This window comes from Micropterus dolomieu, linkage group LG03, assembly GCF_021292245.1.
Source record: "Micropterus dolomieu isolate WLL.071019.BEF.003 ecotype Adirondacks linkage group LG03, ASM2129224v1, whole genome shotgun sequence".
Classification (NCBI taxonomy): Eukaryota; Metazoa; Chordata; class Actinopteri; order Centrarchiformes; family Centrarchidae; genus Micropterus; species Micropterus dolomieu.
Window position 1 is genome coordinate 23093594 of NC_060152.1, and position 24086 is coordinate 23117679.

A 24086-nucleotide genomic window follows, 5' to 3' on the forward strand; every position below is an offset into this window, starting at 1 on the left:
GTTAGCCTATGACACAGGCTTGTGTTTAGCGACAAGGAACATGAATGAGAGCTGACAAATGCAGCAGGCTGTAATATGTAGAGGTTCAATCTAAGACCAGTTTGGCACTGAGAGCATTACATGTTTTCATGTGAGGAGCTACAGATGGAGTTAATAAAAAAACTACTGTACTAGACATATAAGCTATTGGCAGTTTGGACCTTTATCACAGCTTAACATAAAAACATATTTTCAGGTAAGTATAATTTTGTTCACCAGCTAGATCCATCAGCCTCTGGGAAAAAAGCTAGCAAAATTTACCCAGTAAAAGTAAACCGAACTGAAGGAGATTTCAAAGTTAATCAAAGTAAATGAAATCTCATCCTCACAAAAACCATCTCTTTACCAACACACAGAAGTTCCCCACTTTCCTCTTGTGGCATTGTGAACCTGAATGATTCTCACACACACACACACACACACACACACACACACACACACACACGCTATGCCTGGTTGTGGAGAATTTGATGGGCTTTTAAGTAAAGTATCGAGTATAGAGAAGAGATTATAATCATAACCCTTAAAAAGCTATGAAGAGGGACTTGTATATACTTAATGTTCTTGTTCACAGCTCCTTTATAGGTGATGTGCCACTTGAAACATGAGTCAACGTTACAGTTGATAAAAACATATATCAAAACATCAAGCAGATGTTTTATACTTTCAAGCTCATTTTGAGTTATGATTTCTTTAATGAATGTGGCCTTTAATTTCTGACTGGCAGTATACAGGCAGTGTACATAGGCAGTACATAGGCATGCACTACTTTTGTTTTCTTTTGGCCAAGCTCACCTTGCCCTGCTTGGCGATGGTCTGAATGAGGAAGTCTGTTCTAACATTGTCCACATTGGGGACCAAGATGGAGCTGTACTCTGGGGTGAATTCCGATGGATAAACATACTCCTCTACTCTGGTGCTCCAGTGGACCCACTGACCTGGAAGAAGAACAAATGTGCATGCATTACAAAAGGTAAACCGTGGTGTAAATATTAACCCAAAATATGACAGTGGCAGCATCAACATGCACCTGCTGCCAAAACAAAGTGCAGCAGGAGGCACAAGGCTTCTACTTGTCAAGGAACAGCTTTGATTTTTCCTGGCATCTAATCTGCAGATGTTAACTTCTGTTTATCAATGCATGCATACCATCTGCTGTGACATGGTAGTCAAACATGGTGTCGTCACTGTCAAGAGGAATGTCTGGCAAGTTTAGACAGATACTGTCGTTCCCTCTGAGCCAGATCTCCATCTTTCTCCGGTCATCCAGTTCAAGTAAGGCACCAGTGCTCCACATTAGGGCAAAAACATACAGCCGCTCCAAATGCCCTCTGGATAACTCACCACACTGCTCCTGTAGAGTAAGACTTATTTATTTGATCAAGGACTTTCAAACAAGCAAACTTAAAGGAAAAGGCAGGGGGCACATCATGAGTTGAAAATATACATGTTCTCACATTTTACACCAAGTTTATTGGCTTCATCACAAATAAAATGACACTGATGGGTTCCCAGCCTATATAGCAAAGTAACAAAGTGCATTAAACATCTGACAAGATGTAATCGCAACAGGTTAATGCAAAGGTTTAGACCCTCAAACTATGAACCTAAATTCAAGAGAAAAACAAGTCTCTCAACTAAAATGAAGAAACCTAACCATTGGATTCTGCAAAAACAAATTATCACTAATCAACTTTACTGGTATAGTCATTACATAAACAACCCCAATTATCTTAAAAAGCAAGATTTAAAAAAATAAATAAATACTGATGGTTTTATGCTCTAATGAAGCGAAGAGGGCATAGTTAGAGCTTTCATAACCCCGTTGGTGGTGTCAATTTGCCTTTATTCAATTAATAAGTACCTTTTCAATTGTGTGATTAACAACTGGGGAAAAAAGGCGCAATTCTTTTGTTCTTTCCCTTTTCTTTGCAGTACTAAGCTTGCATCAGTTTATGTTTCACAAACTGTAATACAAGTAACAAGTATTTGATTGATTACAGATCTATTATTCAAGTGCATCAATTAGCTTCCAACTGTTTCGGGCTTTTAGAACAGCAAATTATTCAAAACGCCTTCTGTCTATATGAATTTCCCCTTTTACACTGACAGTCATTTTGTTTTGGAAATATGAATTAACCTTTTCATGACTAAAAAATACAGTTAAATGCTGTCTAAGTGCAGTCTGTCCCATGGATGGGAATTCAAAACAGTTGTAACCTTACCTTTGGTGGTATTAGTCCCTGCAGCATGTTGATGCACTGCATGATGACAAAGGCCTCCAGCATCTCCATCTTGAACTCTAGTGATTGCACACTGAAGCGGTAGAGCTCAGAGAAGGAGGAAGAAAAGAGTTCCCTCAGCACCTCTGCTTCCTGGGGGGAGCGTTTCTTCAACCAGTTCTGAGAACAACCATATTGGAAAGCATGTTGTGTTACTATCAACCGGCAACTGTGAGTTGGCTGCATAGAAACCGTTTTTAAGACAGTTATTGTGATATTTATTGATTTTTCTTCTGCTTTGATATATTTGAAAATGTAGTTACTATATATGTTTTTATTTTAATTAAAAAATATATATTAAAAAATAGTGACATGATAAATCTTGCGACACCCTTTGCCCGTCACCGCCCCACCCACTTTGGCAACAACTGATCAAGATGTTATTTAGGAGGTACAATACATACTATACCATAAGTGCATAAGCGTTTGTGTAGGGAAACAAAAATATATAAAATCAGTTTTTCATTGTTGATTCACCTCCAGTATAGGGCTCCAGTTGAGTACAGAGGAGCTCATGAACACCATGCCATTGCGTGAAACAGTGGCTGGAGAGGCATTGTCGATGTTGTGTGGCTCAAAAACCACTTTACAGTTGGGAGCCATGGGTATACGGTCTCCATTTGCCAGTGTCAGAGTTCTGTTGTCATCCAAAACTGAGTTTAGGTTCTCAATCCAGATGGCATCAACTGGTCCATCCAGGACTATCCAGATGTGCTCTCCTGAGAGAGAAAACAGTGTTTTTGTTCGTTTTCATGAGTATGAATATGATATGATGCATAACGTAGTGCTTTCACCTATAATTTGCTAGTCGGCAGAATAAAAAAAGCCTCTGAATATGCATTTTATGCGAAGCACAGGTGGCACCACAAGTCTCACTAAAAACAAAATGTGAAAAACTTAGATCCAAAAACAAACACTACTGAGTTCTACAGTATAGCTACTGGTCACGTGGTTGATGTTCGTGTGAGGTAAGGATGCTTGTTTGGTCTGATGCAGATGTTTAATGTTGCGCTTCAATTTCTGACCTACATTTCCTGGTCTTAAACCAAATGACTCACAGTTTGGACAGAATCCAAATAATTAATTACTAATACAACTGTGATTAATTAATGCACATGAGCCATCAGCCGCATTTCTACACATGTTATTGGGATGCTGCTGATGAATGTATTGAATCATAATATAAGTACAGCTTATTTTCACAAGGCATTTATTTTCCATGTAGAATACTTCACTCTGCAGCCCTGTAACAACTCAACATCATCCACAAATATATGGAATGCATCCCTTTTAAAGATATGCACAACAGCATGAGAACATATACTGAATACATCAAATGCATATTTTTTACACATAAAAGCAAACACACATAATGTATATTCATACCAATGCACACATACATTTTTTATGAAGTGTTTAGGATCAGGGCAGAGAAGAAAGCAGCTGTTGCTACTGCTTTGAACTATGGATGCAAGGATGTCCCAAGATATTTAAACTTCTCTGCAACATATTAACATGCTGGTTTTCCCAAAGTTCCCAAAGACATAAAGAAAGGAGTACTAATCATTTGAGGAATCATTTCTTAACTCAGCAGGCATCCCTATCATCTTTTCAGTCTTTCTCTTATTTTAACTTAGATAGAGGATGCTGTTATAAAAACCATGCTCCCTATTTTGCCAATTAACACACGTTAATACAGCTTGTGATGTGCTAAGCTTCTCATAGACCACACCTGTGACATTGGAAGACAATCAGGTTACACCAATATTAAGTTTTAGCCAATAAAATCAAATGCCAAATACCTGTAAAGATGAAATATTAAATAAAAATATACTTTAATTTACACAAGTTTAACTTTAACAATGTCTGCTCTTCTCATCTCCAACTGTAAAATCAATGTTAAGCAAGCAACCTTTCTGACCTTTCTTCGCTCTCAGTGTTTTCCTCCAAAGTGTGGAGAAGATGCCGTCAGTCCAGTCGTTCGTGGCCACATCCAGTCGGCCAAACATCTGAGGTGCTGTGATAGCTTTGGGGTTCATGCGCATCTCTTTGTGAGGCTGACCACACTCTGAGAGAAGAAAGACATTGATGGAGACATGCGTCCTATTTTTAAGGTAAGCATATCTAACACATGTTAATAAAACAAACACAGGCACATAAAAAAAGACTTTGCGCAATGATTTATGAGGTATCACTAAGTTTAAAAGGCAGACATTTTGATTCTCGCTTTATCTGTCTTTGTCTCTCACACACAGACAGACAAGTTCCATCATCAGCCAAGTTTGTGTGTCTTTTTTTCTGATCATATGTACATCCCAAAACATGCATTAAATCATACCCGTCATAGCTCTCATTAGCGTGTGTATACAAGTTGTCTTGCCGGCCCCACTGGGCCCCAGGGCCATCATGCCATGTCGGACCCTCTGAGTCTCAAACAGCTGGATGACTTTCAGCTTCCAGGGAGGGTGACTGATCAGACCTGCATCCTCAACCTTAAGGAGAAGAATTATAGTAAACAAGTCTGCAGTTCTACTATATTTACTATACTAAGCACATAGATATAATGGAAAGGTGTGTCCAAACTTTTAACTGGTATTGTATGCATCCACAGTACTATGCCATGTTCTGGGTGATACAGTCAGGGCGGTATATTGTTCTGTCTTGACAGAATCACATACAGTTTCACATACATTTGAAGAGGATACATGCAAAGCTAACGACAAATGTGCATTACTGCAGGAATGAAGGCATTTAACGCACAGTAATTTAAAGACCTAACATTTGACTGTATCTTTTACTTTGTGTTTTCTCTGCACTGTGTTTGCCACAATCAGTTAGGTTATGTCCTGAAAAATGGTAAATGGCACCATTTGTTTCCTTTTGGGAGCTATATCTTGAGGCGTTTAAAGAGTGACATGAAAGATACAACGGTCTCACTGTCGATTAGTCTTTCGCCTAATTTTTCTCAGCTTCTTCACTCACTCTCTCTCTATCTCTCCCCCTCTTTTCCTCCATTCTACTGCATTTATCTGCCATTTCACTCTCCCTTGCAAAAACACAGCAGGCAAACTCATCTCTCACTTTCCCCTACCTGTCTGTCGATAGCAGCCTCTAGCTCAGGGTAGCCTGCTTTATCAAGTTGGATCCCTGGAAAGAGGTCCTCAATCAAGCTCAGGAAGAGCGGCTCATCCTCGTCGATCTAACAAATACACACAGACACAAGTTAGTAAAAAGCCATAAAAACATAAAACAACTGAGAATGAAATGAGATCTGTCAATTCATAATTAAATTTTAATCAATCATTTTCTCTTTTTTGCTTTTATCTTTGATATCTGACTTTTTTATTCCTTAAATTAATAGTTTACTCTTTTTTATTCAAATTTTCTGATCATGAAAATAAGTATAAATTTTTACTTTGCAATTAAGGTTATCTATCAGATGATCAATTGTTTTGATTCTACTCTAGACTGACCAGTTTAGATAAATTCATGTCCCTGAGGACCCTCATGACGATGGTTGACTCTGTGTCACTGGGGTTGTCTCGTTTAGCTGCTCCCAGTGTTCGCAGCACTGACAGGATGTTCCGAAGGCCAAAGTCATAGTGAACCTGGACAATCACAAATAGCATTTTAGATTTGCAATCATTCATCGTGATATGTTTGCAGACAGCTGTGTAAAACCAGCAATTTATGAATGCTCCTACTTTTTCTAGCCTCTCTAACAAGCATTTATAATTATTTCAGTACTCTTCAAAGCAAATTCAATAACATTGTAGATGACAGAAATTAAACAAAGTCTTGAGTCAAAGATAACTACATTGTGATGCATTAAGCTTTAGGCACCAACAGTGACAGTGGAGATTGAGAAAATAAGCAATTAATCTTAATGCCAAGCTGTGACTCATTAACCCTTCATCAAGAAAAATGCTTGTCAAAAGGGAATTGTACTGTGTATGGTGTTTTTGCCATTTGTTGTATTTGTGAGGTTTCCAATGTTTTGGACCTTGGGAATTATATTGTGAATTCCCACATGTAAAGCGCAACTGTGATCCCTTAAAGCAAAAGCTTTGCTTTAAATACTTGAATTAGATAAGTGTAAATTAGATAAGAACATTTTTCATTTTTGAAATGCAGTTTCTTTTTCAAAACATAAATATCATACCTGCAAAATGAAGTCTTACTATCTACAATGTAAAACCACAATCAAATGCCTTTAATGTGTACACATACCTGGCCAAAAAAAGCTATTCTGATTCTTTTCTCCATATTAAATATTTGCATTGTGTGTGCTGTGATCCTCCAAATAATATAAATTAAGCACTTTAAATACTGTATATAGAAAAAAACAGGGTGGTAAGAAGTTAGCAACACCAAAGTCTGATAACAAACCAGGAGAAAATTAATTATTTTGTAACCATGTGAAACAAGAATAGAAAGTGTCACATTTTGCCTGTTTTACCTGTTTGGAGAGTTGCTCCTCACACAGCTTGTAAAGAGTGAAGAACTTGCGGGCCAGCTCCATGTTGTCGATAAACCCACAACTGGCCAGTTTCACCCTAATGATGATCTGACGGTCAGGGACCATCATGGCCACAGAGCGGAAGTTGATCTTCAGGTTCTCAGGAAGCTCCTGGCGACCTGCATAACCCGGGTTCTGTTTATATAAGAAAAGAAAAATAGTTTTAAATGGTGTGAAAATAGGGAAACTTTAATAATGAGGAAATATAATATTGCATTCAATATTACATAGAACATTTAGATCCCAGATCATACTGTAACAAACAATACATCAAATAAATACAAAAAAGAGCATGTGGACCACACAACACAGAGAAACACAAGCAGCAGGTTGATTAATAGAGTTACAGGTATGCAGTTATCTGCAAGTTGTCCAATTTATAGCATATATGTGCACGCCAGAGCAGAGCGTTCATAGCAAGCACTTTTCTTCTTCAACTAATCCCTATGCACAGAGCTTAGACCCTCCTCTCCACAGTCAGCCTTTGATTACGGTCTCAATACACACAGGTACATGCACACATACACACACACACACGCACACACGCACACTAAAAATAAAAGCGAGAATGATCTCTCACCTCTCTCCCATGGGAGAATAATTCCACTGTTCTCTGTTTAATGATTTACCTTGGGATAGCAAGGAGATCTAACTATTACTGTATGAAGAGTATGATATGAACACTGGCTAATATTATTAAAAGGCGGACCCTCTTGTTTAGAATCATCCAAACTGGCTTGTAAAATAAGACCTGGGCCAATTCGATTCCATTTAGCTACACTCATTGAATCATAAAACTATTATTTGCATATAATATGTATCATCAAGCTGTCCAGCAGCTAAAACTGGAGGTTCTTGTAATGTCCAAGACGCTGCGTGCACACAGGTGCATGTACTGTACCCAGGTGCATCAGCCAGCTTCTATCTTACCTTTTACTTTCTACTACAGACAACGTAACACTGCACAGCAGGACAGTATATAATATTCAGTTCCATCAGCTGAGTATGTGGATTTTCTTCATAAAGTTTTCATTAACTGGAATAATACCATGAAAATGGTATCCCTGACTATATCAACATGAATAGCAGTTTCTATCTAAATTTTGAAATAATGGCGCTGCTGTGTCACTGACCATGGTAAGGAAGATGCCAAACTCAGGGTTCATATCCACATTTTCTCCATCAGTGAAGACAAAGTTTTTGCGACGTTCCTTCTTGCAGGTGAGAACTATCGCGATCTGCTGGGCTGCCACTGACAAAACTGGAAGGTCAATGCGGTTGAACTCGTCAAAGCAGCCCCACGAACCAGACTGAGCCAGACCTGGAAATAAAACATGTGCAACTCCAAAATATTTCATTTACAATATATAATTGTCTCTTCATTGTCTAGTTATTATTCCTTTAAAACAACCCGTGGTCCTTGTCCTCCTTGCTGTGCACAAAACCTTTAGCCTGTTTAAGGCTCATCCATATATTTTTTCCAGTGCTGCTTCATTTGCAATAACATAATAAAACCCATTTGCTTTGTGACTCTTACCTTTGAATATTCTTCCTAGGCCTCTGAAGTCCATCTGGTCAGAGCAGTTGAAAACCACAACATACTTCCCCAGACAGCGACCCATGTCCTTTGTGGTCTCTGTCTTACCTGATAACAAAAGGCAGATTTGAAAGTGAGAGAGAAGTGCATTCTCCAACTCTCTCCAATTCTCCAAACATAACACCAACTAAAACTCACTGTAAATTGATTGGCTCCCAAGCTTTTCGGTTTGTGATCCTTTTAAAATGAAGCAATGTCAACTTGTCACCCCTCTTCTTCATTTAACTCTGTTCATACTGTATACTGTATATATTTTAGCATATTAATATCTACTCATAACAGTTTATTTATACATTATCTCTACAAATGTGCATTACTCTGCACTTTACTTGCCTTTTGTTAGATGCAGAACTGTATTTCGTTGTTACAGTACTCCATACAATGACAATAAAGATAAATCAAATCTAATCTCATCACAGGCTGCATACAGTATGTCCAGGACTTTCACCTATGAGTGATCATTTAAACTTCTCTGATTACTCGTGTGGATAATTATCTGAATTATGTGATTGTCTGAAAAGCTAAAACTATCTACTTAAGTTAAAACAAAGAGGACAACATTTTGAAAAAAATAACATACAACTGTGCAGCAGGGCCAAATGTTTTGTCTTCTTTCCTATCACATTAATCATTTCACCACCCTTGAGATTTAATTTGGTACCCTTGGAGAGGTCTCGACCACCAGGTTATGAATCACTGTAATTTAACAAGGGACATGACCACGGACAAAGAGTCATGTAATTACTGTAAAAATTTTGTCAATATTGCATGTTCTTGATGCCGTTTGACTACTGCCGCATAATTGATTTGTATGCAGGACCGAAGTAAGATCTATCAACCAGTATACTATTAGGCTAATGTCTGTAGTCCTGCCTAAGAAAGTTTCCTAATTGGATAACATCAATATATCATAGACAATTCTTCTTTTTAGATAATATTTCGGGCCTCAGTCTTACCTGTTCCTGCAGGACCAGCAGGGGCTCCACCCATACTCATACCGAGAGCTTGGGCTAGGGTGATGTAGCACCTGACCAAAAATAGACAGGTTAAATTACATAAGCACAATAAGGTCAAGAATTTGCTTCCTCACAAAGCAGTTTTTATTTTCCCCTCACACTGAATTTATCACAAAATAAAACTAATACGCTGTGATTCTCCACAGTGAGGTTGGAGGTCACGCACAGCTAGAGAATGCAAACCCTGAAGCTGGTGGGGATTAAGTGTCTTGCTAAAGGACACTTCAGCAGAGAGGAGGAATGACACCAGGACCTGACCCAGGCCTTCTGGCTAAACACTGTTCATCCTTTTCACTGTATGGCTGGCCTATAGTCAAAACTCATGATGTGACCGTGCTTGTAATAAATTTTGTCCTTCAGAGAATGACCAAAACTGAATATTTTCAAATCATCATTGTCCCTTTTGTTTCCGTGTTACCAGTTTTAACTCTACTCAGCAAAGCATGTTGTCACCGAAGAGAATAAATCAGATAGAGTTTCAGGCAGGGAAAGAAGGCAATGGGAAAATCAGGGCTGTCCTGTCGCCTATGGCCATAAGGCCAGCATGCCACTTCTTTGGAGAGTGCCCTCCTTGCTGCCGTCTCTTCTCATCTCTTTCTCATTGTTACTTCCCCCCTGTCTCTTCTCATATTTCTCCCTCTGTTAGTCTGACACTGGATGGTGATCTGTGCAACTCATCCCCTCAAATTTCTTCTCTTCCCAATTCCAGTGCAATCTCTCTGTCTCACATGAAATATCTTGTTGTTGCTGTGAGCCATTGCCTCTTTTCTTCTGATTTGATCATGATAAAAAACGTATTGAATCCCTGTAACTCATTCTAAATGGCTGATATATCTATGAGGTACAGTATCAAGGCTGTATATAATTGCTGACTTGTTTACAACCAAATTGACATTTTCTTTGAGACTGTGCAATTACTTCAAGAGTGTCTTGTTCAAACGGTGCAATCCAAACTGTGTTGCGTTTCTCAAGATTTGAAACCTAAACCTTTAGATGCTTTCATTGTTAATTATAACTCTATAACTAGAAATAACTCTTTTGGAAGTTAGGTACACTTTTGACTAATAGTACAGATGACTGGGTGGCTGTCCCTAGATTGGTGATGAGGGCATTTCAGAAGACGGTTTCATAAACTGTTAGCACTGTGTTTGAAGCATACTGAAGCCCTTAGTTTTAACCATTACAGCCATGATAAAACATACACACTTTCTGACAGTTTTTAGGCATGTTAGATACTTTTTAAAACGTGAAAAATATTAATAGGTGTTCATCATTTGACAGTACATTCTTAGCATTTTAATTCTCCCCTTTATCAGAGTGCATATGTGTGTGTGCTTCCATGGGTGGGCCTCTACCTGTCAGTCAACGGTGTAATGACAAGCCTTTCAGTGCAGCCCAAGAATTCATTCTGGTAGACAAAGCCCACATCTGTGATGTTGATGATCATCTTGTCTGAGTCCTCATTGAAGTAAAAACGACCCTGCTTCAGCCACTCAAAGTCGTTGGGGGTTTTGACATGGAGCCGGCACTAGAGGGAGAAAGGGTAAGGATAATGGGTGAGGAGGAGGGAAAAAGAGAAGATGTGAAGAATAGGAAATCAAAGGGCACCATTCAGGAGGCGATTTGAGGGGACAGAAAAAAGCAGGAGGAAAGAGGGAAGTAGGGTGGAATGGCAGGACGTATGAAGGGGGGCATGAGGTGACAGGAAGATTATATTAAAAAGTTAGAAGGAAGGGGAGAGGCAGTTAAGGGGAGGAGGAAACTAAAGAGATGAGAGGCCATGATATGAAACTGAGGTGGAAGGAAGGTAAAAAAAGAGGGGAGAAGGATGGCAGGAAAGAGGTAAGTCAAGGACACAGGTAAAATGAGTAATCGGGCATAATAAGGAGGGTGATGAGTAGAGAGATGAAATACAAATAGATAAAAAGTATAAGGTGGACAAAGAGGATCTATTATAGAAGAGAGAAGTGAGTCAAAGCAAAAAGATTTTTGGGAAAAAATGGGTAGGACAAGTGCAAGATTTGTGGGAGAGAGAGAAGATGAGGGGATAAAAATGAATAAAAAGTATAAGGGGATTAAATAAAAATGTCAAAATAAAGATTTCTGTGAAGATTTTAAGTCATCCAGATCATTGTTATCAAAGACGGTTAAATCAGAGGTAACTGGGCTTGGTTGAAGATACTGGAAAACATATTGCCTCTCATCTAAAAGCAGAGAACTGAAGAAGGGTCTTGGATGAAAGGCGAAACGTCTTCCAGTATCTTCAACCAAGTCCAGTTGTACTTGATTTAACCTTTCTTGAATGTCTACATAAAATTACTTCATACCTGTGCTATTCACCTTGAAGATCAGCCATCCAATTTACAGTGCCTTGAGGGAAGACTTCAAAGACAGTCTCTCTAGACATTTTCTCTAGGTCTAAATATCACTTAGCTGCCAATGCCAATAACTTTTTACAGATAGCATTGACTCTCTGCAGCTGTTGGGACCACAGGAACAGAAACTGAACTTGAAAAGAATTCAGCCCAATTCTGCCCTGATCAACCAAACCTCAGGGCAACTTCTGCTCTCTCTCTTTTTCCTGGACTTCATCACCGAAGCTTCAGACAGCAGCTCTGTCTCCTAGTGTGTCCTGCTCGGAGCAGACTCGAGGCAAAACCAAACTCTCTTCTGCAAAAGACCAGCTCAGTTAGCCAGCAGCTACAACACAAAGTCTGCCAAATAACTTGACATGCTAAGAGAAGCAACAAAATAGCTTAGCAATGACTAGCTACCTCTGGAAGATCAGAACAGGACATACAAGCAGCACATCAAAGAAACTTGTGTAACATTACTTGGCTACGCACAAGACTGCTTTTTTAACAGATATTAATGTGTTTTTCACTGAGGTTGTTCTGATCGTTCCCATGGTTAACATGAGGTTCTTACTGTAACCATAGCTCTGAGCCACCGCTAAATTGATGCTAGTAATGTTATGCCTCACACAGACAAATTCTTTGCATGCTGACTAACTCCTTTTATTTATTTTTTTAAAGAATTTTTAGGCTTTGCTTTTATTTGATAGGAAGAGCTAAAGAGAGACAGGAAATGTAGGAGAGAGAGAGGGGATGACATGCAGTAATGGGCTGCGGGCTGGACTTGAACCCAGGCAGCTGCAGTAAAGACTTAGCCTTGTGGTGAAAAAATAAATGCAACTTGTTAATGGTGTTGCTACTGAAGTACTACTAAATGACCGACAATATACTCACCAGCTCATCAAATATGTCCCTCTGGTGGACATGGATGGTGATGAGGGTCTCGTACTTAGTCCTCTCCACAGCCTCCAGGTCTCTTGTGGTCATGTCAATCAGTGTGTTGAGCAGATCAAGGAAGAGCTGGTTGGTTTTGGCCATAATGCGGCGATCATAACGAGCATTGGTCAAAGCCTCCTCCGAGTCTCTTGTCCATATCATCTGAATACCTAGCAAGCCCACCTGGATCAAGGATATTTGGTGATCACATCATTGTGTAATGGTCAAATGTTATTACTTTAATTACCTCCCTGAACACAGAATCAAAGCTGAGAAGGACTTGAAAAATTCATGATGCTGGTCTAGTTTATATAAAACCAATTATCCAACATGTTTTCTTCTTAGTACACAGTCCTTGGTGGGCAATCACAGAGAGTAATGGTACAGCATGGCCCATTAGTAGATTAGTTCTTTGATTCCAACTATTATCTACCTGAGCAGTGAAGGAGTTGAGGAAGTCGACGAGCTGGAAGCCAGGGTCCTGGATGGTCAGGGCAGCCTGTCGGATCACCAGGTGCAAAGACCTCTGGGATTCCTTCAGCAGAGCATTGAGCCAAACCTCTACATTCCCCTCTGCTGTCACAGAACGCTCTAGCTCCATAGTCTCCCCTTCCCGTGATGATACAGCCAGAATACGGTCATATACCTGTGGAAGATGGTAATCACGGATAGATTATTTTTTTTCCACTTGTGAAGTAAGGAAAATAATTTGATGACATATGCATGTATTCTCCTCCTCTACATTATTCTGATTAGTAAATTAAATTTTATGGCCTTGGATTGTATTTTATTCTGTCTGTTGCAATTGTTCAAAAAATTGTTGCAAAAGGACAGATGGGTTTTGATGATACTGTACATATGTATGATTCTACAGAATATACTTTGTTGAACTGATTAATGAAGAATGTATTGGCTAAACAGGTACACATGTTCTTGATTACTATGAGAAGATGGATATAGCTCCACAAAATGTGGTGCTTTTGTTTTCTCTATATTTGCCTCTGCTGTAGGTAAAGCTCCCTACAGCATCATGATTAGGTGTGCTTCATTAAGTCGTTCAGAATGAAGTGATTCCAATGACGCTCAAAATTCAGAATGAGGCAGGAAGTGAAAGGCAGAATGGATGAGATGGAGGAAAGCCCATACTGTGCTTGTTGTTGTTGTTGTTGTTGTTGTTGTTGTTGTTGTTGTTGTTGTTACTCATTGTGTCATTACAGTCAACGTGCATGTGTGTGTAATCTTGAATCGCCCGATTCATGGCTAAAAAACTATTTTGAGGAATCAATGACCTTTGAGTCAAAAGTATCACCTGTTCAGTGTCCAACCAACTGTAAAATATGGTCACAGTCACAGGTGTTGAAGATAGGCCAAAAAAAAGAGTTTACCCAGGGCATTATGTCAGTGAAGTTGCCCTTTGACCTTTTGGGTAAAAAATTTCATCACTTCATCATTGTATTCCATTCCACAACATGTGTGTGAAATTTTGTCATAATGCATCAATTATTGAGTTATGGCCAAAAACATATCAAGGTCATTTTGACCTTGGAGTCAAAAATTTGTCATTGTCAATTCATTGTCCAATCAAACTGTGAAATATAATCTTCAATTCTTGAGTTATGAATAAAAACATATTTTGTGAGGTCACAGTGACCTCCAACTGAAGGAGGAAGTGGAAATTTGTGCTATATAAAAATTCACCTTGTCATGGAATCGGACACATTTGATGTTGTCGAAGACGTTGAGAAGGTGGGCCTGAATGGTGTGGGAGTCAGAGGCCTGGCCCAGGATCTCCAGCAGGGCAGGGTCAGAGACGAAGAAGAAACGAGGAAACATCAAACGCTTCTTCTCCAAATAGCTGTTTGACATCATGATAACAATGATGATATGATAACAGTAATAATAATATTTAAAAAGTTACCTGCAATAGTCTGTTTGAACACACAACAAACCACATGTACAATACTTGGCAGCAAAACACTTCAAATAAATATTTACTTATCGTAACAGTTTTAAAAAGTACTCACTCCTTTCTTTCAATTATGCTTTAACTACTCACACTTCAAACCTTCATATTGTTCTGACATCTGAGTTGATTAGGATTTTGGTCCTTTGTACTCACCCTGTAAGTGACTTCTGGCATATTTCCAGCTGTTCGAGGAGGTGAGGAAGCAGCTGTCCCATAGTCTCATCCCCCACACATGACTGTACTACATTGGGCATCTCGTGGGCTCGCATCATGATCTTCACCCATGATTTGTCAATGTTAGAGAAACGCTTTGCTTCCTAAAAAAGGTTTAGTCAGTTATTCATCCAATTAACAGAGGTTGTATTCTAAATTATTTTTTTAAATGCAAAAACAAACTATTGGTTGTTTGTTTTAAAGATCCCATACTATGCAAATTTCCAGGTTCATATTTTTATTTTGGGTGTCTAAAGGGGTGGTGATGGTGCATAGATAAGATGCCTGCCTTTGGTGTGGGAGACCTGGGTTCAATTCCCACTGTGAGACATCCACCATTGTGTGAGCAAGACACTTAACCCCTAGTTGCTCCAGAAGTGTGCGTCCTCTGAGATGTATAGCAATTGTAAGTCACTTTGGATAAAAGCGTCAGCTAAATGAATAAATGTAAATGTACTAGAAAATGTTTACATGACTGTAAATGACAACCTCCAGTTGTAGATCAGCGATGGAATGACCACTTGGTGTTGGAAAAAACAGGTTGGATAATGGGGGCATGGCTAAGAGCGCTGTACTCAGTATGTACTCAGTGAGCGGGGCCGTCTACTGCACTGGGCCTCCATGACATCAAGAAGGGAGCCAAATTCAATCTACACACACATTTACTTAAAGACTGAGCTTTAGAAAAAGAGAGAGGGTGTTTTTTTCTCATTGTTTGGGGGCCTTTAGACACACCAGGGACACATATTTAGGGTGAAAAGACATGAAAAAAGTGGATCTTGCCTAATATGCAAACACTGATTTGTTTTGTATTTTTCGTTTTTTGTTTTACAAGGCCATGAACTACAGTGTAACTGAAAATTAAAATACAAGTTATATAGGATACTAATGCCTTAAATTACACAGAATCATCACAGAAAACATTCAGGAAACTGCTTTATTTCTGATCAAATATTATGTTAATGAAACTATAAATGTAAGGCATCAAATAAGGCGGGGTTTTGTGTTTCAGCCTGATAAACATTTAATTTCAATTAGATTAGAGAATCGAATATGAGAAATTCACTGTGTTGTAATCTACCTTAGGCAGTTGTTTAGCAATGTCTCCTCCTACAAACACGGCCTCCAGGTAGATCCAGAGGTTCTGGACGGTCATCCAGTTTTCTATGATATCAGTGGTATTGGAAAGATTCTGAACCCACTTCTGAATCTGGGCTTTAAATGGAGTATTATACCTGGGAAATAAATGACATCTGCATGTTAGTCTCATTATTATACCACATACAGTGACAGCTTGTAGTCTACAAATGCAGTCAAATAAATTCCCACTCCTCTGTGGGGGCAGAGAAGGTGGTGTGATGCATTTTAATTTAATGGCACTCATCAACATGCTAATACTGATGATTATGAGACTCAACATACCTGTTGCTCATAAGAGACCCCAAAATCATTAAGCTGTCCTCCATGCTGGCAATGATCTCTGATGTGCTGTCTCCTCTCAGAAGCAGTTCACCGCGTGTCTTAAAGTTGGCAAACGTAAAAGTCTTGTTGTCCCACTCAGCGATCACCTGCTTCAGCTTCTGCTCAATATCTCGCTCTTTCACAGCACTGATACAGATATCCTGCATAAGATTTGTTAAAACATTAGCAATACCAGTGTTAGTGTTTGTACATGTTAACGACAAATCCTCCATGCGTGCTAAAGTTAGTCATGGAATTCCAAAATGTTCTGTACTTGGACCAGTCCTATTGACCTTATCCATGCTTCTTTAAGGCAATATTAATGTGAAACACTCCATAAGCATTCATTGTTATGCAGATGATACCCAATTATATATATCGATAAAGCCAGATGAAACCAATCAGTTAGCTTAACTTCAAGCATGTCTTAGGGATGTAAAAACCTGGATGACCTGCAATTTTCTGTTATTGTGCTTGCCAGTAAAAACATCAGAGACGCATTACCTAAAAATATAGATGGCATTGCCCTGACCTCAAGCGTCTCTGTAAGGAATCTTTCGAGTTATATTTAATCTGGGTATGTCCTTTAACCCCCACATAAAACTTCAAGAACTGCCTTTTAGCACCTATGAACTGAGTTTTACTTTGTTATAAGTTGCATTTCTTAGAAATACTATGTGCAAGGATTTAGTGCAGTTTAACTGTGTCTGCCTTCTAACTAAGAAAATGGCAATTAAGGCAAGAAAAACAAGAACTGAAACCAGAAGCTAAGGACTTAACTTAACACACACACACACACACACACACACACACACACACACACACACACACCCCTACACTCAACTTATCTGCCTAGAGACAGCGAGACAGATAGGTCGCACTCCACCTGCACCAATGGCATAAAGGTCAGACTCAAACATAGTGAATTCTTAGAAATGCTATCTCTGTGCACAGATAGAGTGCAGTTTCACGGTGTTTGCCTTCTGTCTAAGAAAATAGTAACTAAGGCAAGAAAAACAACAACAACTGAAACCAGAAACTGAGGATTTAACTGAACACACACACACATCTCTACACTCAACTTAACTGCCTAGAGAGAAAGAGAGAAATAGGTCGTACTCCACCTGCACTGAAGGGATAAAGGTCAGACTCACACATTGCTCTTACTTAGTTGTTCTTTTTTGCTTGATGAACGCAAATGCATTTGTAACAAACTGAGGCTTCTGACTATTATTATTTCTGACAACTTGATAAAGCAAAATTTGTCTAACAGAAATGTTGGGCAGTAAAGCGTTACTCAGTAACTCAGTTTCTCACAGCATTACTGTAATATTATTACTTTTACTTGTTACTTGAACAACATTTTGTTGTCCTTGATGTGAATGCATGACTGCCCGGCAGGTCAGCGGCAATTCAATTTGAGAAGCCAGACCTTCTGTTGTTCAAGTCAGTGGTTAGAAAAAAAGCTAAAGGAAAGGAATGGAGAACGAGGGACATAAGCGTTGTTTCGACAGCTGTAAGTGTTGCCATTCTGTGTCACAGTCTAAGATGCAAAGAACATTGTCGTCTATTGTAAATTTTGTGCAACCAGCTTTAAACTCTAAAACACAAAAAATTCTATATCTTATTTATTGAAGCATCTGCAGAAAAACAGAAGGTCTATAGTTCAAGTCGGGATGGGGTTTATTTTTTTATTTCAACCGGTGACGTTAAACACATGTTTTGTACAAAAACATAATCCTTGCTGTTGTTATGAATATGCTATAGTTAAAAAGTTGGAAGAGACTGCATTGTGTTTTATTTTGTTAAATACTGTATATACATAGCCTTTAATGTATAGCATTATAGCATCCTCTGATTTGGGATGCTGCAGTGTTTTCAGTTTGACTGTGGATTCATTTCTAAAATGAGCTGCTAAACGGGTTGTCCGTCACTTTGTAGAATGGGGGGGTTGTAAAAGTAATATAGTAACTTAAGTTAATAAGGTAACTAGTTACTTTTAATACTTTTTTAAGGAGTAATAAGTAACTAGTAACTTATTACAATTTCTGAATAACTTGCCCAACACTGTCAAACAGTAACATTACAAACATCAGTTATATCCTGTCTCAAAACAAATCCACGCATTTGTAAATTCTAGGTTTTATTGTTGTAATTCCTTATTATCAGGCTGCCTGAACAAGTCTCTTAAGACTCTCCAGTTGATTCAGAATGCTGTGGCATGTGTACTGACAAGAACTAGGAAAAGAGATCACATCTCTCCCATACTGGTTTCTCTGCAATTGCTCCCTGTATAATCCAGAGCAGAATTTAAAATCCTTCTACTCACCTGCAAAGTTCAGGTACCATCTTATCTTAAAGAGCTCATAGCACCTCATAACGCCACTAGAACACTGCGATTCCAGAATGCAGGGCTACTCTTGTGGTTCCTAGAGTATCCAAAAGTAGAATGGGAGCCAGAGCCTTCAGCTAAGTTTCTCTCCCTTAGAATCAGATCCCGTTTGGTTTCAGGAGGCAGACACCATATTGACATTTAAGAGTAGGCTTAAGACTTTCCTCTTTGATAAAGCTTATACTGTAGTTATGGCTGGCTCAGGTGAGCCCTTAACCATCCCTTACTTATGCTGCTAAAGGCCTAGACTGCTGCGAGACTTCCCATGATGCACTTAGCTCCTTTCTTGCATTTTACTATTTTTACTATTATAACTTTACTTCTTCCCTCTCCTGTAATTTTGTGTTTTCTCGTCCCTCTCCTCTCTCCTATCACTTTCTTTCTGCAGGTGTTCCTGGCTCTGGAGCTGTAGCATCTGGATCTGTGGTTGTGGGCTCCCTGGTGCCCCGATGTTCCTGCTCGACACCCACTGCTACAATTAACAGATGACCGCTCACCCTGAGTGAAGGTATTGCTTAGGTTTCTACCTGTAAAAAGGTCACCAAGTGCTTGCTCGTGGAGAAAATTGCCACAAAGAGTTTGGTCCAAACCTGATCTACATGAAAAGTGCAATGAGATAACTTCTGTTGTGAAGTGTGCTATAAAAATAAAATTATAAAGTGCTACCAAGATCATCATCATCATCCCTGCCAGGACATGCGTACATTAGTATATATAGTAAATATCATAGAAAAAAAGTTTATTCATTTAAATTTTTGGGATTAAACCTGCAAGTGCTTATGACCTATATACTCTGCCAGTGCTCTGCCACACCGAGTTGCTGCTGTACCTATGGTTGCTCCTCCTTCAGCTCTGGCAAACAGTTATTGCTGGTTAGCAAAAAACACATCACTACCAGTTTTGTAATGCAGTAATGTTGCCACTCTGGTACATAATCATACAATCATCATTATCAACATTGAAACTAAAGAGTTTTTTCATTTACATCATCACCAATTTTGAGAATTTTTTGAAGCTACAAATATGTTGACTAAATAAATAAAACATACAAGCGCTCCATAAACGACGCCTGCTAGATTTTTATCAGAGAAAATTATTCATGTGTCAACAGCCACTTTAATGGCCAGTAGTAAAATTATGCTTGATCTTAAACACATCTATTTGAAAATGTATCGAATATATATATTTTCTCCATACAACTTTTGTGCTATTTATTGGGAATAACATTTTTCAATATCATCTATGTATTGGACCAGGGAAAGCATGTGAAGGTTTCCTTTGATTATCAGCCTCTCTTTTGGCCTGCATATGTAGCGTATTATTCTTACCTCAATCTCCTCTTTATACTTGAGCAGAGGAGCCTCCATAATGTTGCGTAGCTTGAATGTGTCACTTTCCACCTCAAAGGTATGCCCAGTCACCTTGGCACAAAACCAGATAGATTTGTTGTTCATAGTGTGCAAATGAGTGTCTATTTATACCAAGACTACTATGTCAAGACAACAGCTATTTTTTTTTTACTGTTACATAATTAACTAACAATAGGTGTTGATAATGGCTCTCTTTTATGTGAAAATAACGTGCAACTGCAGCGGTTTGTTGGCAGCCTTGTTTCACTGACCTCAGTAATTCTCTTCCAGTGGCGAGTCATCATAGCCTTGTTAGTCATGAGTTCTAGCAGAGGGCAGCACTCACTGAATTCATCAATTGTTTTCTTCAGGTCCAGGAAAGCCTGCCACTCCTTCAGAGCACGAGGCAGCTTGCGACACCTGGAAGTTAAAGGATACACTAACAACAAACTACTGTATTCCAAATTACAGATTAATTCTGCACAAAACATGTCCAAAAGGTGTATATGAGCATCTAAATAACATCTAAAACTGATAGACAGCACTTCTGCTAGAGGAAGGAGCTGTTATGTCAGCACCTATTCCCCTAATTTCACACTGTCAGGAGAACACAAAAATTGAGACATATTAAAAACTACTTTAACTTGTATTCTCCGAGCTTCTTCACCCTTCAATTTCTGTTTGACATATGCACAATGAATAAACCCATGAAGAGGACAGAGTGCAGAGATAAACATAGATGGAAATGGTGAAATTGAAATCCTTCGGAGCATTCATGCAATACTTGATGAAAACCATTTTATAGGATGACTCCAGGGGAAAGACTTTGTATTTGGAGGCCAAGGAAGGGGTGATGCTGAAGGGAAGGAGATTATAAGTCATTTCATTTTCCTTCTCTTTTATTTTCTTTTGTTCTGATGTTATTTTTCTTCATATGGTAGTAATCTAATTTGATGGCCACTCACTTCCTCTGGCAACACGACAACCCGATTACTATGTGCAAAAGTTACTCTTTTAGTTTCAGTAAAACACCTTATTGGCTGGTTTTATTTCCTGGACGTCTCAGTGTGCCTTCCACTTAGTTCAGGTCAGCACAACTTGGATTAAAATGACTCAGTGATTCAGTGTTACTCACTCCATTCCCATAAAACATTTGCAACACTGAGTTTTATTTCATTTTAAATTTAGCATTGTTTACATCCATGTTTACTAGCTTGCAGTCTTCTTCTTCACTGCTCTTTGATGGCACACTGCAAGATATCTTGGCCTGTAACATAGACAGTATATTACTGGACGAGGCCATCCCGCTGATTTGAATGGAGAGCAGTGAAGCCAGTTTTGGACCAATAAAATACTACTACAGGGTTATTTCCTGTTGGCACCAGTGTCTACTGCGCATGATCACGCAGCATAACCGTGGTTTAATGACGTAAATCAACGGCAGAAACACCGTAACTCTGGTAGCTGCATAGCTTCGCCAACAAAAAGTTTCATGGCTCAGTGTGTTTGACTGACTCGGATCGTCACTGTTTAATCCGCTCATGTGTGTATTGCACCTGCAAATGTGCACATTCATAAGATAAACAAAACAGACCCACTCAGCTCCATAGTGCTACTAGAGGTCTAAAACACTGAACCTTTCAACGGAAAAGTAAATTAAGTGTCTAACCTCGTCTGAAAGTCGAGTAGCTCGTTATTGATCCTCTCGATGTGAATGTCAGCCCAGAGGATATCATAGTAACCATTGACTGTTTCAATGACATTGTTGTAAAGGCCATACAACTTCTGCAGCAGAGTCAGCTGCTTCCTAATCTCCAACAGCTGGGGATGCTGGGTAACAGGAAGTCCAAACAGCTCCTCTCCACCCGTGTAAGTGATGTACTTCCTGAACAGGTTGTCAAATCGATTCTTAAGAGGAGAAAAATGTCAACAAAATATCCCAAATCAGTACAGTACATGTTTATCTTAATGTATACATTTTACAGACAGTAGAAAAGCAAGTACAGTTAAGTCTTTTGCAATTAATGAAAAAGAAAATGTCTTTGAGTATATCATGTTACTGGCTTTGTTGGGAAACAGGTCATTTCCACACCCAAATTACAAACACACTACCTGATTGACAGACTAAATAATTGACTTAATTATTATGCCCAGCTCAGATCGTTGTAACATCGCAACAAACCTGGTACATGATGAGTCTATCACTGGCATCCTGAGGAGCTAGCCCAACCACCATGGGGCCATCCTGAAACAGAGAGGAAAAAGTAAGTCTATGGGTACATACCAATTCCCTTAAATGCATACACATTTCACTCACTTGTGTCTGTCCTGTAAGAAAAGATGTAACAAGGAAGGAATCCATCCATCCATCCATCCATCCTCAACCACTTATCATGCATACAGGGTCGCGGGGGGGCTGGAGCAAATCCCAGCTGACATCGGGCGAAAGGCGGGGTACAACCTGGACAGGTCACCAGTCCATCGCAGGGCCACACACAGACAAACAACCACTCACACTTAAGGACAATTTAGGGTCACCACTTAACCTAGTCCGCACGTCTTTGGATGGTGGGAGGAAGCCGGAGCACCCAGAGAGAACCCACGCACGGGGAGAACATGCAAACTCCACACAGAAAGGCCGGGGCAACCGGGGTTTGAACCCGCAAATTTCTTGTTGTGAGGCGACAGTGATAGTCCTTTCCTCTAATCAATCATCTGAAGCGATGTCAGTTTGTGATGATGGTAGAACAGCTGGATCAGCTCTTAGTCAGCTTTAACAGCTCTGTAGCAACTTCAGATGGTTTGTACTTTCTACAGTATATACAATGTCTAATAATAAGGGCGCAGTCACCACTACCAGCGCAGCAGTGTTTTTTCTCTCTGTCTCTCTGTATTTTCCCCTTACATTAAACTGTTTAACAAATATCTGCACATTCATTAAAAAAACTGGATTCTGCATTTATACAATGTGTAGATCAGTTGAACCACAGTGTATATGTGGACTTACTTTATAATCCAGGTTATGATTTTATAGTATAAATTGTAAAAACTGTAGTAAACCAAATATTTTAAGGAAAGTGGAAATTCTGTTAATGTCACATCAAAATTCTTTCTATCCAACAAATAGGTATTTTCACAGCCTCACATGTGACCACATGGAGAAAAATAAATTATGTGCTGCCATTTAAATAAATCACTGATGGGCTTGATGGGCTTGATGGGATGCTTGAAGTTAGCACAACTCTGTAGGTGGTTATGAGGGTAGTCTGAGCCTTGGAAGTGTGTGTACAGAAATGTGCACATGCGTCGTGCATGTTCGTTCGCTTTTTTCGTTTACCTTCCCATAATCCTGGTAAAAATGTTGACAGTCTTCCAGGAAGATTTCCACATTGCCAATTAGCTCTCCTCTGAAGTTGGGCTGCAGAGCCACCAGCTCGTTCTGTACCTCTGTGCTCCGGGACAGCAGTTTCTCCCAGGTGTAACGCAGCGTATCCACCTTATCGGCCTCCTCTTTTGCCACGGACAGCTCATATTTATGAAGCATGGCATAGGACTCCTGTGAGGAAGAGAATATGTTGAGAAATATTGGCAAATCATACATACATCAGCATTTTGGCAATTAATTTAACATTTACATAAAACATCTGCACCGCCATTGACCTTCTGATACAGGACTCAACCTCAACGCTTTCATAAACATTACATAAATGCATTGTATTAATATAAAATGCAGTAATGTTCATGTATACAGTTCTACTGAAAACCATTTTCACTATGTACACCACAGAAATGCTCTCAGGTACACAACTGAAAGCATATACAGTGGGTACGGAAAGTATTCAGACCCCTTTAAATTTTTCACTCTTTGTTTCATTGCAGTCATTTTCCAAAAATCAAAAAAGTTCATTTTATTTCTCAGTAATGTACACTCAGCACCCCATCTTGACAGAAAAAAAACAGAA

General features: G+C 39.2%; 1 protein-coding gene and 1 long non-coding RNA gene across 2 annotated transcripts in view; one reads left to right on the plus strand and one right to left on the minus strand.

Moving 5' to 3' along the window:
• Positions 1 to 24086, minus strand: part of dnah5 (dynein, axonemal, heavy chain 5) — a 154113-nt gene that overhangs the window by 99913 nt on the left and 30114 nt on the right. The window contains exons 29-52 of the mRNA XM_046043902.1: positions 23462 to 23680; positions 22307 to 22369; positions 21794 to 22032; positions 20397 to 20544; positions 20104 to 20196; positions 16345 to 16544; positions 16004 to 16157; positions 14863 to 15026; positions 14442 to 14598; positions 13177 to 13389; positions 12702 to 12926; positions 10809 to 10981; positions 9394 to 9464; positions 8378 to 8485; positions 7974 to 8161; positions 6781 to 6975; positions 5795 to 5929; positions 5413 to 5520; positions 4660 to 4813; positions 4243 to 4389; positions 2799 to 3040; positions 2265 to 2441; positions 1189 to 1393; positions 835 to 977 (exon numbers count right to left, since the gene is read on the minus strand). Coding sequence (XP_045899858.1) covers positions 835 to 977; positions 1189 to 1393; positions 2265 to 2441; positions 2799 to 3040; positions 4243 to 4389; positions 4660 to 4813; positions 5413 to 5520; positions 5795 to 5929; positions 6781 to 6975; positions 7974 to 8161; positions 8378 to 8485; positions 9394 to 9464; positions 10809 to 10981; positions 12702 to 12926; positions 13177 to 13389; positions 14442 to 14598; positions 14863 to 15026; positions 16004 to 16157; positions 16345 to 16544; positions 20104 to 20196; positions 20397 to 20544; positions 21794 to 22032; positions 22307 to 22369; positions 23462 to 23680 — 3921 coding nt within the window. The remainder of the gene's footprint in view (positions 1 to 834; positions 978 to 1188; positions 1394 to 2264; positions 2442 to 2798; positions 3041 to 4242; positions 4390 to 4659; positions 4814 to 5412; positions 5521 to 5794; positions 5930 to 6780; positions 6976 to 7973; positions 8162 to 8377; positions 8486 to 9393; positions 9465 to 10808; positions 10982 to 12701; positions 12927 to 13176; positions 13390 to 14441; positions 14599 to 14862; positions 15027 to 16003; positions 16158 to 16344; positions 16545 to 20103; positions 20197 to 20396; positions 20545 to 21793; positions 22033 to 22306; positions 22370 to 23461; positions 23681 to 24086) is intronic.
• LOC123967712 lies at positions 18847 to 19444 on the plus strand. The gene is made up of 2 exons (XR_006824328.1): positions 18847 to 18922; positions 19164 to 19444. It is a non-coding gene; the product is annotated as an uncharacterized LOC123967712 (long non-coding RNA).